Raw genomic sequence first — 12,584 nt, 5'->3', positions numbered from 1 at the left:
TCCCTTCGAATTGCCTAGTCCTCCATCCTCTAGCAATTTTCTAGTAAACACTAACAATCCCACCCTTCGCTTAGGTTCGATTGTCTCTCTTTTCTTGCACACCACCATAGTAGGCATCTGAAGAGCCTGAGAAGTCTCCATCAGGCCATGAAAGAAGCTTCACCTCTTCTTCAGCTAGTAATTCTTTTTTTTTCTCGAATTTTTTTCTTGATAGAGCTTGATTTAGTGCACTTTGTGTGCTGTGGGGTCTATTTAGACGTCGGCTCTAATTTAGCCATCAAAACCTAAGATTTAGATGTTGAAATTTGTTTGTTCATGCATGCAGTTGATTTTTCTATATGGTTCTATGGTTTAATGTTGTTTACTTGCATGCAGTTTTCATTAGTATGTGGTGTGTTGTGGTCTCTCTTACCTGTAGTCTAATGATTGTTGTTCGATAATCTCTTATGTATGATTTGGATACCACATTCACTATTTTTTTTTTATGTGTCCTATTCTCTTTTCAGCCTAACTATGTTATAGTAGAAGTATAAAAAAAGTCTTTTTGATTGCAGTAGCCATTGGAAGATAAACTATGTTTTTGACTGTAGTAGCCACAGTGGAACCCTTAAGAGCACATAGTTTTTGATTGATGTGGTGGCATTTTGAATGCATAGTGGAAGCATAAAAAAAGCTTTAACCACTGTTGTGATTTTTTATGCTAAACTAGCCAACAAAAAGCTAGTTGACTTTAAAACTTTGTTTCAGTTTTTTTAACTCCTAAAACAGGAATCAAGGCATGCTTGCAGTAATTTGTAACTTAGTGCAAAGCATAAAACTATCTCTTACAATGGATTTTATGTTATTTGTGCACCTTGGAAATGTGCAAGGGTGATCAAATTACATGACTTTGAAGTTGCCATGAAGAAGATTCAACAATTGGATGCGAGGGCATGGCAATGGCTTGCGCAATTGCCACTTGAATTGTAGTCAAGGCACGCATTCAACCTAAGATGCAAGTCCAACATGAAGCTGAATAACATATGCGAGTTTTTCAATAAGTATATAATTGATGCTTGAGACAAGCCTATAGTCATCTTGTTGGAGACTGTAAAAAGATTGTTAATGCAGCAATTCCAAACTAAGAGAGAAGGTTTGGATAAAATTGTAGGTCTTCTACGCCTTAGGATACAGAAGAAGCTAGAAAGAGATAAGTTAGAAGTGATAGATTGCCATTGTATATGGGGAGGAGGGCAGAAATTTGAAGTTGAGCATTGTAATGAGCAATATTGCCGAAGACTTGGGGGAGAGTTCCTATGGATACAGGAGATGAGGTCTATCAGGCATCCCATTTTACTATGCTGTGGTAGTAATTATGTTCATTGAAAAAGAGGCAGAGCACTTTATCAGTGCCGAGTACAACAGATATACATTTGCCAGGGCATAGGAGCATATTATTTAGCTAGTCCCCGACATATAGTATTGGCCAAGGTTACGGTACCCCACTATTGCTCCTCCTCTCCTAAGGGCTCCTCTAGGAAGACCCAAAAAGGCAAGAAGAAATGAATAGGATGAGCCAAAGGATTCTACTAGAATCAGAAAAAAAAAGGGTACCTCTCTAAGATACAATAATTGCCTTCAATAGGGCCATAACTCTAGGACTTGGAAAGGACCTAGGTAGGAGAAGACAAAGAAGAGGGATCAAGGCATTGAATCCAGTCAAGCCAGTAGCCAAGGGCACAACAAAAGGGAGAGAGGGCAGGTAGTATATACTTATGTTTCATGACTTAACCACTATTATATCATATGTACTTATGTTTCATATTTTGTCTATTATTTTAGGTTCAATACACTAGGCGATCATTAAAGAAGAAAGATGTAAGCTCCCAGCCTACCTCCTCATATCCATCAACCTCTCTGCCTTCCTTCTCATAGCTTGTAGCCTCCTTGGCTACCTCCTCATAGCTTGTAGCCTCCTTCTTGCCTCCTCACAGCAAGCACCCTTCTTACATCAACCAAGGCCACGATGTTCTGCATCTATTTTCAACATACTTTTAGTTTAGCATACTTTTGGCTATGGTCATGTGTTGGTATACATTGAGATACTTTTGGTTCAGCACACTTTTGGCATGATACTTTTGGTATAAATTGTGGTACTTTAGTATATCACTTTTGGTGTTCATTGTGATACTTTTGGTGTATATTGTGGAATAACATGATACATTGTCAAACATTATGGTACAATCTGTTTTTATTATTGGTATTGATTCTTCTCTTTTGATTATATGTTATTTGTGTTTCAATTCTGATTTTGAATTGTTTGTGAAATAGCAGTCGTAGCATGCATCCAAGTGTTATAAATGTAATAGGTATCCAAGTGTAACAGTCTGCATTTGCTAGGATACCTCTTTTACCATTTTGAAAATTACAGGAGGTGTGCTTGCAACATCTTAAAAGTAGAGGTGATATATTTGAGACATAAGTAAAGTATAGAGGGTATCAGTGTAACAGCTAGAAAAGTATAGAGGGTGTAACTGGAACAATGTAGGAGTTTAGTATATATCTTTACTAAATATTCAGTTATGTATTTTGCTTCAAAATGAGCGAGGCATTTGGAAGATGTTTAGGACTGAAAATCTTTGGAATGCTTCTAATGCAAGAATTGATCTTACTAGGTTGGGTAAAGATATTTATTTAATACAAAAAATGATATTCTCATTACATAATTATCTTAGAGATTATAAAACAAGTTGGGATAGCCCCCAAAATAAAACATCCAGCAGAGGGCAAACTCCAAAACATCTAGCCTCGAACACTCCACAAACCCCAAATATTCAACTTGGTATCCTTAACACATTCATTAAGATAATATAAAATAACTAGCCATAATAGCCCAAGATGTCAGCAAGCAGAATACTACCCATTTGATCCTTTTTTTTTTAGCTCGAAAGCTACGCCTCGAGCTACCTGTTCCATTGGAACAACTTGTTAATGATGTCCTCCTTTTTTACATTTGAAGGCGGATTATGCCAACGAAAGTAACTACAATCCTTGTTTACTTAGAACACTAAGTTGAGGCTAGAGATGCCTTCATGGTCTCCCCCCCAAATCCCAAACCTTCCTTTTTCTATCCATTTGATTTAGGATTTCTTTGATGTAGGGACAATGATTAGTAGAAAGAAATCACATGAGATTAGGTGATATCTTATGTGTTGGGAACATCTTGGCATTAGAACTTATAACCCACTAGCAACTGATGCCACAAATAGTTTGGTTATTATATAATTTTATACTACCATAAGACGGTCATGTTGCATTATTCCGATGATCAACGAAGGGACCAATTTGTAAATTTTAAAAATATGAAGGCCAGTTTGACATTTGTTAAATGTGACTGGCAAGAGGGATGTCTCAATAATTTTTTCTAATTTTTTTTTCGGGTTGAAACTCGGAAGCGAACTTCTCACGGCAGCACCTCCCATCGTCGTCCCTCCGGTGAATGGGGATATTAGACGACTCCATCTCGGCTTCATGGCCGTGCTCTTACCTTAAACTCTGGAGAAAAAATAAAGAGAAAAAAGGGGAGCTATTTTGATTTCGTTCTTGACCGCTGCTCTGGGTCTCGGAGGAGCTGGGGGAGATCACGTGGGTTTTGGGGTCTGGATTTGGGATTTGGATATCGGCTTCTTGAGGGAAGGGAGAGGGGGATCGAAGGATGGGGTCACTCACCAAGGTGGAGGAGCTGATGGCGGAGGAAGGATGGTCCAGAGAGGCGATCATCTACGTCAACGGCGTCCGTCGGGTGCTGCCCGACGGCTTGGCTCACCTCACGCTCCTTGAGTACCTCAGGGGTATAGCTTTGCTTCTTATCCTCTGTTCTTTTGGCTTCTTTAATATTTCAATATAGTTTGTTCTTTTTACCTTGGTTAAAATTATTTTTTTTTAGGCTTTGGATGGTTTTGGGTGTCGATACAAAAGCTTAGATTTTTGCTTCAGTAGCTTCAGGTTGACTGGAATTGCCTTAAGCGGCATTAGATTTAATGAAATTGTACAAAGTTCTTCTTTTGCTGTTATATGATGGAGAAGTTGGTGATAGTTTTGTGGTTTTTTGTTTTTGTTTTGAAGAACAGGAGTAACATATGTAAATCTGTATTTTTTCAATTTTTTTTTCTTACTTGATATCTTGAATTGTTATTGGCACTAAATGGTGGCATGACATGGAGTGCTACTTCATTTCAAGATCTTAGACATGAAGAAAATGGAACATGTGGAACATATGCGGCGATACACTAGTGTTATAAAAGAAATTATAATTTTGGAGAATGGAGAGGAATTAGTGTTATGAATAAACTTAAGGAGCAAGTATGGCTTTTTTTTCTTTTCCCCACAAACCAAGATATGTTACTTGGAGGAGGATACCTTGTTTACACTACCATTTGCTTTTACTTCTAATCCATATTTGTAACTCCAGTTTTGAATTAGACTTGGTTATTTCTAGGTTGGTTCTAGATCAAAAGTAGATCAATCCAATCCGTTGGCAGCCTTATGGATTAGCCATGGCCAGTTAAGGGACTGGTACTATATGTTGAGTTTTTGTGTGCATCTGCTGTTTCCATGTTAAGGGACCTAACATAGTGGAAACAAATTTTCATTTTTCATTTTCTGCTCTGTTGTTTTTTTTTGGCTATAATTTTAATAAGTCATATTAAACATGCCATACAACTTCATAGTCTCTAAGAATATTACACTTTTGTAGCATTTGGCATGTTTCATTACAAAATAATCTAGGAAGGGCTAAATGCATCAATATTGCACAAAATGGACATATATGATAAGTATGATGACCAAGGACACGAACATGTTGAACATCTATACTTTTTTTTTAATTTCTTTTTTTGATCTAGATAAAGAGGATTTAATGGAGAGGCCTGACATGCACTATTGAGTATTGACAGTCAATGCTAGAAGCCTGCCCATTGTGTTGCTACATGTCAAGCTAGGAAATAATTAACTTGATTATACGATGAATGGCTCTGCCCATTGTGTTGCTACATTTCAAGCTAGGAAATAATTAACTTGATTATACGATGAATACCTCTCATTGTTCTTGAGCATGAGCCTCAAATGTGGCGCAATTTGTTGATGGAGATTGTGGCTTGTCGGGTCTTTCAAATTTTGATATATTGTAGAAAATGTCTGGAATATTGATTTTGACAGGTTGGTTATGTTCTAGTCATTGAAAACATTATAGAACAAGTAAATGCTGATGGGTTTTCCTAACCTGTCATGATGTGTTTTGAAAGATGGCTTTTGCTTTGACACCAAGTAAGATAAGGAGCAGACAAAATCCTGTTTTTCATTGAACCATTATTTGAAGGTAGTCGTTTAAATTATATCCTCTGATATTATGCCATTGTGGACCACTCTATGAAACACAATGCTTGAGTATTGTGGTATATGAACACATACAGAATACAGATAAGTTCCAATATGTGTCAACAGATTGTACTTTGGAATGTATGGTGGAATTTTAAAAGGAATAAATAAAAAGCGGCAAGCATTAGCAGGTGGACAAAAGGTTGCAAGCTAGTATTTTGTTTTAGTCATTATTTTTGAACACTAAATACTGCTTACTTCGATATTAAAATATTGTACCTAGTCAAATTTAACAATAATAGAACTTGTTAGTCGGCACTTGATACCTTAAATATGAATTCAAGCAGGGAGTAAGGTGCCAACCTACATAGATCTGCATGTGCCATGGAATACCAGTCTGTGATGGTCTGAGCCGACCATGCTGTGTCAAGCCAGGTGCATGTTGACCCATACCTTTGCATTGTATGGGCCTGTGCACGGTACACACGCTGCCGGTTGTTAACTAACATGGTTATTGGCATTGACTGTATATAAAACCTTGTTGCTTTTCTTTTTTGTCAAGATGCTTTCCAGGTGAGTAAATTTTGGAGGGCTGTTCCTAGATTGCATGATTATAATCTGCTACCAGGAGGTAAGTCTGCATATGCACCAACTAGCCTCCATGATCAGCCCTTCTGTTACCTCGAGTTTGCACTGGTCAGAAATTGCCAATGATGTATAGATAGTTGCTGTAAAATTGTCAGTTGTGAAATTCTGCTCAATATTTCATTGGGGCTTTCTCAACTTAAGAGTTTTAATCCCATTTTGATAGGAAAACGGCCTGGGTGGTAATAGCAAAGATACATGAACTTATCATTTGTTGTTGGTCGTTCTCATTTTTATTAATTATTGTAACTTCATATGTTGACAAGTGATGCTTTTCTAATTGCAAATAAAGGGGCATGTTCACTTTTATGGCTATGTAAAGGTTCAAAGATTATGGAGGTGAATTTGTTGCAGATTAGGAAAAGCAATATTATAAATGAGGACAGAACTTTAACTTAGGCATTAAAGTATAAGAAAATTGACTTAGGTGCAATAACTTCTAAATATGGTGGTGGTCAAATATTGTTGGAGCATCTGAAATGCTGATAGTAGAGGCTGAGAAAAAAAACAGAAAATTTTGAATGTCAATTATTAGGTGTTGAGGAAGCTTTTTATGCCGAAACTTGACCTTTGATGGAAAATAAATTGAGGAAGATCTGTATGCTAAATCTTATAGAGAGAGAACATGGAACTAAATCCATTTTGTACTTATCATTCTGTTACTTTTTTTCTATCTTCTACCTTACATACAATGGTTCCTTATTGTGTTTTTTAAAAATATTTGTAACTTTTGTTTGCAATTAGCTTAGTGGAGAACAAGATTTACACTGTATGGCTAGAGTGAATTTTTATTATATAAATATTTGTTGTTGAACCAGATTATGACTTTGGTTTTTGTATGGGAATATAGATATACAATTGACAGGAACAAAGCTTGGTTGTGGTGAAGGTGGTTGTGGAGCTTGCACAGTCATGATTTCTTATTATGATGAACATATGAAAAAATCAGTGTAAGAATCTTGTCCTTATGCTTATGGCCAGCTCATGTGTTGATTCTTTATTATGTCAACTTGATATTGTGAGCTAACGATGTTTTGGTTGTTTTGTTTGGTCGGTAGATTAAAGCATCAATTTATCTAAGTGCAATGACTTATCTCTTGTTTCATTTTCTTCATGAAGTCATTCTTTGTTCTTTAAGTAAATGTTTTGAGCAGGGGAAGACCCTGAAATTTTTCTTTGGGGAGGGGGCAGTATAGAACTTATAAAAGTTTACTATCAAAGAATATATTGTGAATTAATGCGCGATATTTTTTTTGTAAAGAACTTATAGTGATTAATCTAATACATCAGAATTCACATATCATAGAACTATAAAAAAAATATATGCTGAGTACATAACATGGAGATATGTTTATTTTTTAACTTTACTTTCAATATAGATGACTTCCCTCCCAATTTTAGATAATTAATAGAAGAAGAGCTTAAGAGGAAAAATAATCATGAGAAAAAGAAAACATGAATTATGCTAAATACTGATATTTAATTGTTATCTAGTATATAGAGATTCAAGTGAATAAATAGTTACAAAAAACATTAACAATTAGATGGTAACATGTGAATTATTTTTACAGTCTTATAGATAAGCAAATGCAGTAAAAACTTAAAAATAAAGATATAAAATAATACATAAAGGCTAAGAATCTAAAAATAGATGATAAAATAAATCAGAAAAGAGATTGGAAAAGATGTAAGATTTGATAAGAATAAGAAATATACCTCATTAGTTCTTTCGTGCCACCACTTCTTCCAAAGTTTTCCCCTTCGTTTCTTTCTCATAACCTCAAGGCAGTTGTTTCCAAAATGGAATAGGAACCTATACTACAATGGCAAATTGAATAACATTTACTAAATTATGAGTGTATGTAATCTGTATAACTATCAATTGGAGCCATCTATCATAGGATTTATACTAAACTAAATAGGAAAGGATTATTAGTGGCTTGCACGATTTCTTGGTTTTTGGGAATCATAACTGATTTGAAAAGCAAACATGATTGTGCAATCAGAATTTTTTTAGAAATGGAAACCTCTATCGATTAATACCAGATTTGTGGATTCCTAGAGGCTTTTTTCCCCTCTTTTTTTGGGTTGTGGGCATGTTAATAGGAAGGTGGAACCAATGGGGACTTAAGCACTTACTAGCAAGGAGTTTTCAGAATCCTCGGGGGTAGGGAGTGCGACCCCCCGGAAGTTGCATATGTGTCTTCTTTTTCTCTGTTATTTGTATGCACTTAGGTTCAGCTTGTGCTGTTAAAATGCTTTGTGATGATAAGCTACTATGCAGGCATTATGCAATCAATGCGTGCTTGGCTCCGCTATACTCTGTTGAAGGAAAGCATATAATTACAGTGGAGGGTATTGGAAATTGTCAACGTGGCTTGCATCCTATCCAGGTGTAACATTGATTTCAACACCTATTTCCTTTACTTAATGCATTATGTTGAAATATAAAAATGCTATATATGATTGTTTGATTGGATGTTTATTAGTTTGAGAATATTTCATTTAATAATGACAAATAAATCAACAAATAAGGGTACTATCTAGAACTTCACATATATTGATAAATTCCTCTTTGTCCTTGATAATGTAGTGCCTTGTCGGCATTGTGATATGTACATGAAGACAATTCCATAATAAGCATGATATTATACATTTAATTTTTTTCAAAATTCTAATAGCCTGGTACATTGTTTTTCCACAGGAAAGTGATGCCCAAAATTTACAAACATAATAAGAAAATGTATTTATGAGCTTAGATGCATGGGAAGGAAAGGCAATGTAGTCCAGAAAAATGGGTATTTTTTTACATGTAGACTTATTGCAACAAGCAAAATGCAATGTAATGGTTTAAATGCCAATCCTAGGATTGTTTTGGTCCAATGCTTAGTCGAGATGCTATTGGGGGACGCCCCATCTCAGCACTTGTGAAGGTTTGACATCATGGTGAGTCACTAGGATGTCCTTTTTTTTCATGTGTTTATTGTTAAAGATTTCTTAGATGTTCTTTGGAGTTGTTTATCAACATTTAGGTGCTAAACTAGGACTTTTTTAGCCTATGTTGGGCTTGTGGTGCCACTAATAGTATTTCCATCCATGGTTTAAAAAATATTGTAAAAACAAAAATAATTTTAAATATAACAGTATTTTCAATCATGATATGAACAAGAAACTGAACAGATTTAAATAATATAACATTCAAGTCACTTTAGTTTTAGGTTGAGTTTTTGTGGGTCTAGTCATACATTTGCATCTTGTTGATAGCTGGGGCTTTGAATCTAATATCAGCCAAATGCTGTCTGCATATTGCTACTTGTACTATGTTTGTACTATCCCAGTCTCCTAGATATTTCTCTTGATAGTATGTTTGATACGAACTTGGCCATCCTATCTAGGGTAATTAATGGCTTTTTAGTTCTATGAATCTGAACTATGATTCCCCATGAGTATCATCAGATGCCTGGCATGATTGAGATCCCCCCTAGTCTCCTTTGACAATCTTGGCATGAGATCTCTTTAGTTAGTGTATCATGTCTTTTTGAACAATTTTGTGTCACTTTGTTATCACCATATCTGGTATTTTTCTTCTCTGCATGATGAAGATTGCATTTATATCCATCATCAATCATTCTAGATTATGCTCCTTTCAGTTTTTTCACTATTAGAAAGCATTAGAAAGCAATATTGGCTATATTTATCATTGTATACACTACTACACTACAATTATTTATTAATCTCTGAATATTCTAACTCCTGATTGATCTTTAGAACCTAGCTTCTTTACCTGCTTCCATTCATTTAAGGTGAGAACTTTTTTTTTATTTTTATAGTTAGCTTGTCTCTTCAATGTGGAATTTCCAAGGGCTACTGATGGAGATCCAAGTTAGTGCCATGGTGGGGTTGTGGCTTTAGAGATTTTAATAGATTTAATTCAGTTATCATTTTCTGTATTTTTCTTTTATTTTCCGGTTATTTTCAGTTTAGTGGGATATTTTAAATTCTAGAGTTGAGATTAAAATATCTCAAATTCTCAATGTTTATCTAGGAACCTAATAGCTGCAGCACATTACTGTTCATGTCACTATTCACAGTACAGTAACTGTGAATAGTAACTATTTCTTATTAGGCACATTTTTGGGATTTTAGAATGGGGTTGAATTAGGGTTTCTTTTTTGTTATTAAAAAAGGGACTCTTAGGGTTTGATCTAATCGCACTTTATGCAGATTATCAACGAAACAATGGAGTTTTTGGTTTTCTTACTCTTGTGATTTGATTCTGCAATAGAGTTGGGAGGACTTCAAACCCTAGGTATGATTCCTTGGTCCTAGACATCCTAGGAATGTTTTGGTCCAAGGCTTGGTCGAGATGCTATTGGGGGGCACCCCTGTCCCAGCACTTGTGAAGAGTTGATATCGTGGTGAGTCACTAGGGATGTGCTTTTTTCTTTGTTTTTTATGTGTTTATGCAAATGTTTTTTTAGATGTTTTAAGGAGTAGTTTATCAAAATTTAGGTGCTAAACTAGAGCTTTTTCAGCCAATCATTGGATTGTGGTGCCACAAACAGTATCTGTGTCCATGGTTTGAATAAAATTGTTAACACAACAATAGGTTTACATAGAACACTATTTTCAATTATGACGTGAACAAGAAACTCCCGAATTTAAATAAAACAACATCCAAGTCACTTTTAGTTTTAAGTGGAGTTTTTGTGGGTCTAGTACACATTTGTATCTAGTTGATAGCTGGGGCCTTGAATCTAATATCAGCCAGATGCTATCCACATCTTGCTGCTCGTACTATGTTTGTACTGTCCTAGACATTTCATTTGACAGTATGTTTGAAACGAAGTTGGCCATCCTATCCTGGGGTAATAAATAGCAGTATAGTGCTATGAATCTGAAGTGTGAACCCCCATAAGAGTGTAGGGAGTGTGAAGGAGCATACCACTCCAAAATATGATGACTAAGGGTCTACATGTGGGTCATTTGTTGAAGTAAGACCATGATGTCTACTTTCGCTCTCTGATGCCCTGATGAATTTGGCATATGCTAACCACAAGTAGTACTGGATCCTTAGACATCCAATTGATCCACTTGGTGTGCAACATCGTTAGTATCATTGGATGCCTGGCTTCATTGAGATTCCCTTAGTCTCCTTTGACAATCTTGGTATGAGATCTCTTTAGCTAGTTTGTCATGTCTTTTTGAATGATTTTGTGTCACTTTGATAACTCCTTATCTGGTATTTTCCTTCTCTATTTGATGACGATTGCATGTGTATCCATCATCAGTTATTCTAGATTATATTCCTTTCAGTTTTTTCACTATTAGAAAGCAATATTGACTATCTTTATCATTGTATACAGTTATACACTACTACACTACTATTATTTATTAGTCTCTCAATATTCTAACTACAGATTGATCTTGAGAAACTAGCTCCTTTACCTGCTTCCATTCATTTAAAGTGAGGACCTTTTCTTTATGGTCAACTTATCACTGCAATGTGGAATTTGCAAGGGCTACTATTGGACATCCAAGTTCATACCGGTTTGCATCATAGGGTTGCGGCTTAGAGATTTTAATAGATTTAATTTAGTTATAATTTTTCTATATTTTTCTTTTATTTTCTGTTTATTTTCACTTAGTGGGTTATTTTGGATTCGAGGGTTGAGATTAAAATATCTCAATGTTTATTATGGAACCTAATAACTGTAGCACATTGTTTTACACAGCACTGTTCACAGTACAGTAATCATGAATAGTAACCGCTTCTTACTAGGCATATTTTTGGGATTTTAAAATTGAGTTGAGTTTAGAGTTTTTTTTTTGTTATTAAAATGGACTCTTAGATTTTGATGTAACCAGACTTTTTGCATATTATGAATGAGATTATGGAGTTTTTGATTTTCTAACTCTTGCCGTGTGATTCCACAATGGAGTTGTGAGGCCTTCGAACCTTTGGTGTGATTGCTAGGTTCTGGAGCGGTCCGATATTATCTTCGGTTTTTTCTTGGTGATTTGGTAATAACTTGTGTTTTGCTTTACTGTTTCTTTTTTCCTTTTGCATCCATTTTGCCCCTTGTTTTCTTTCTGTTATTAATTCTATATTATTTCTTTTGATATCTAAACTTATATATGCACACATATCAGCTGGTTAAATCCTTTTGTTTCCTTGATTTGATTTCTACCACTGGTTAAATCCTTTTGTTTCATAAGCTCTGGGTTTGGGCTGAGAGAGAGAGGGAGGGGGTGGACGATGCTCACCAGTGATGCTGGGGGATGGGGAGAGGGTGAGCGTTGAGTCTTGATGGGGGGTGTTCTGAGCGCCGGGTGGAGGGGGAGTCTCGAAACATTGCAAGCCGAAGGAGGTGGCTCAATAAATAAACCAAACCAACTCTAATCGGTTATCACCCCCCAAGGCCCGGCTTAGTTTGATTACCTCTCTCCCCCTCACTCGGTTCGATTAAACCACTCCCATCCCGTAACGGACATTCTATACTAGTATGGGACCGAGACTTGGTATGAGTTGTGTACCAAGTCTTGGTATGCAAATCGATCCCCATACTGGGCGTACTGGCACT

The 12,584-nt window shown here is 35.8% G+C and overlaps 1 protein-coding gene across 5 annotated transcripts in view; it reads left to right on the top strand.

Moving 5' to 3' along the window:
• Positions 1–3,369: 3,369 nt before the first annotated feature.
• LOC103715913 (xanthine dehydrogenase-like) overlaps positions 3,370–12,584 on the top strand; it is a 43,838-nt gene continuing 34,623 nt past the window's right edge. For 4 of the 5 annotated variants that reach the window (XR_015967279.2, XR_015967278.2, XM_088701182.2 and 1 more), the window contains exons 1-3: positions 3,372–3,830; positions 6,851–6,950; positions 8,285–8,393. Coding sequence is in view for 3 of the 5 variants with exons in the window: in XM_088701182.2 (XP_088557308.2) it covers positions 3,695–3,830; positions 6,851–6,950; positions 8,285–8,393 (345 nt within the window). In the remaining 2 variants the exon portion in view is untranslated. Of the gene's footprint in view, positions 3,831–6,850; positions 6,951–8,284; positions 8,394–12,584 lie in introns of all 5 variants that reach the window. The other variant, XM_039127449.3, reaches the window with a different exon arrangement.

The sequence above is a fragment of the Phoenix dactylifera genome, chromosome 7 (genome assembly GCF_051530095.1).
Source record: "Phoenix dactylifera cultivar Ajwa chromosome 7, Ajwa_hap1_PhDact_Kaust_v1.1, whole genome shotgun sequence".
NCBI classification, from domain to species: domain Eukaryota; kingdom Viridiplantae; phylum Streptophyta; class Magnoliopsida; order Arecales; family Arecaceae; genus Phoenix; species Phoenix dactylifera.
This window is presented reverse-complemented; position numbering and strand designations above follow the sequence as displayed.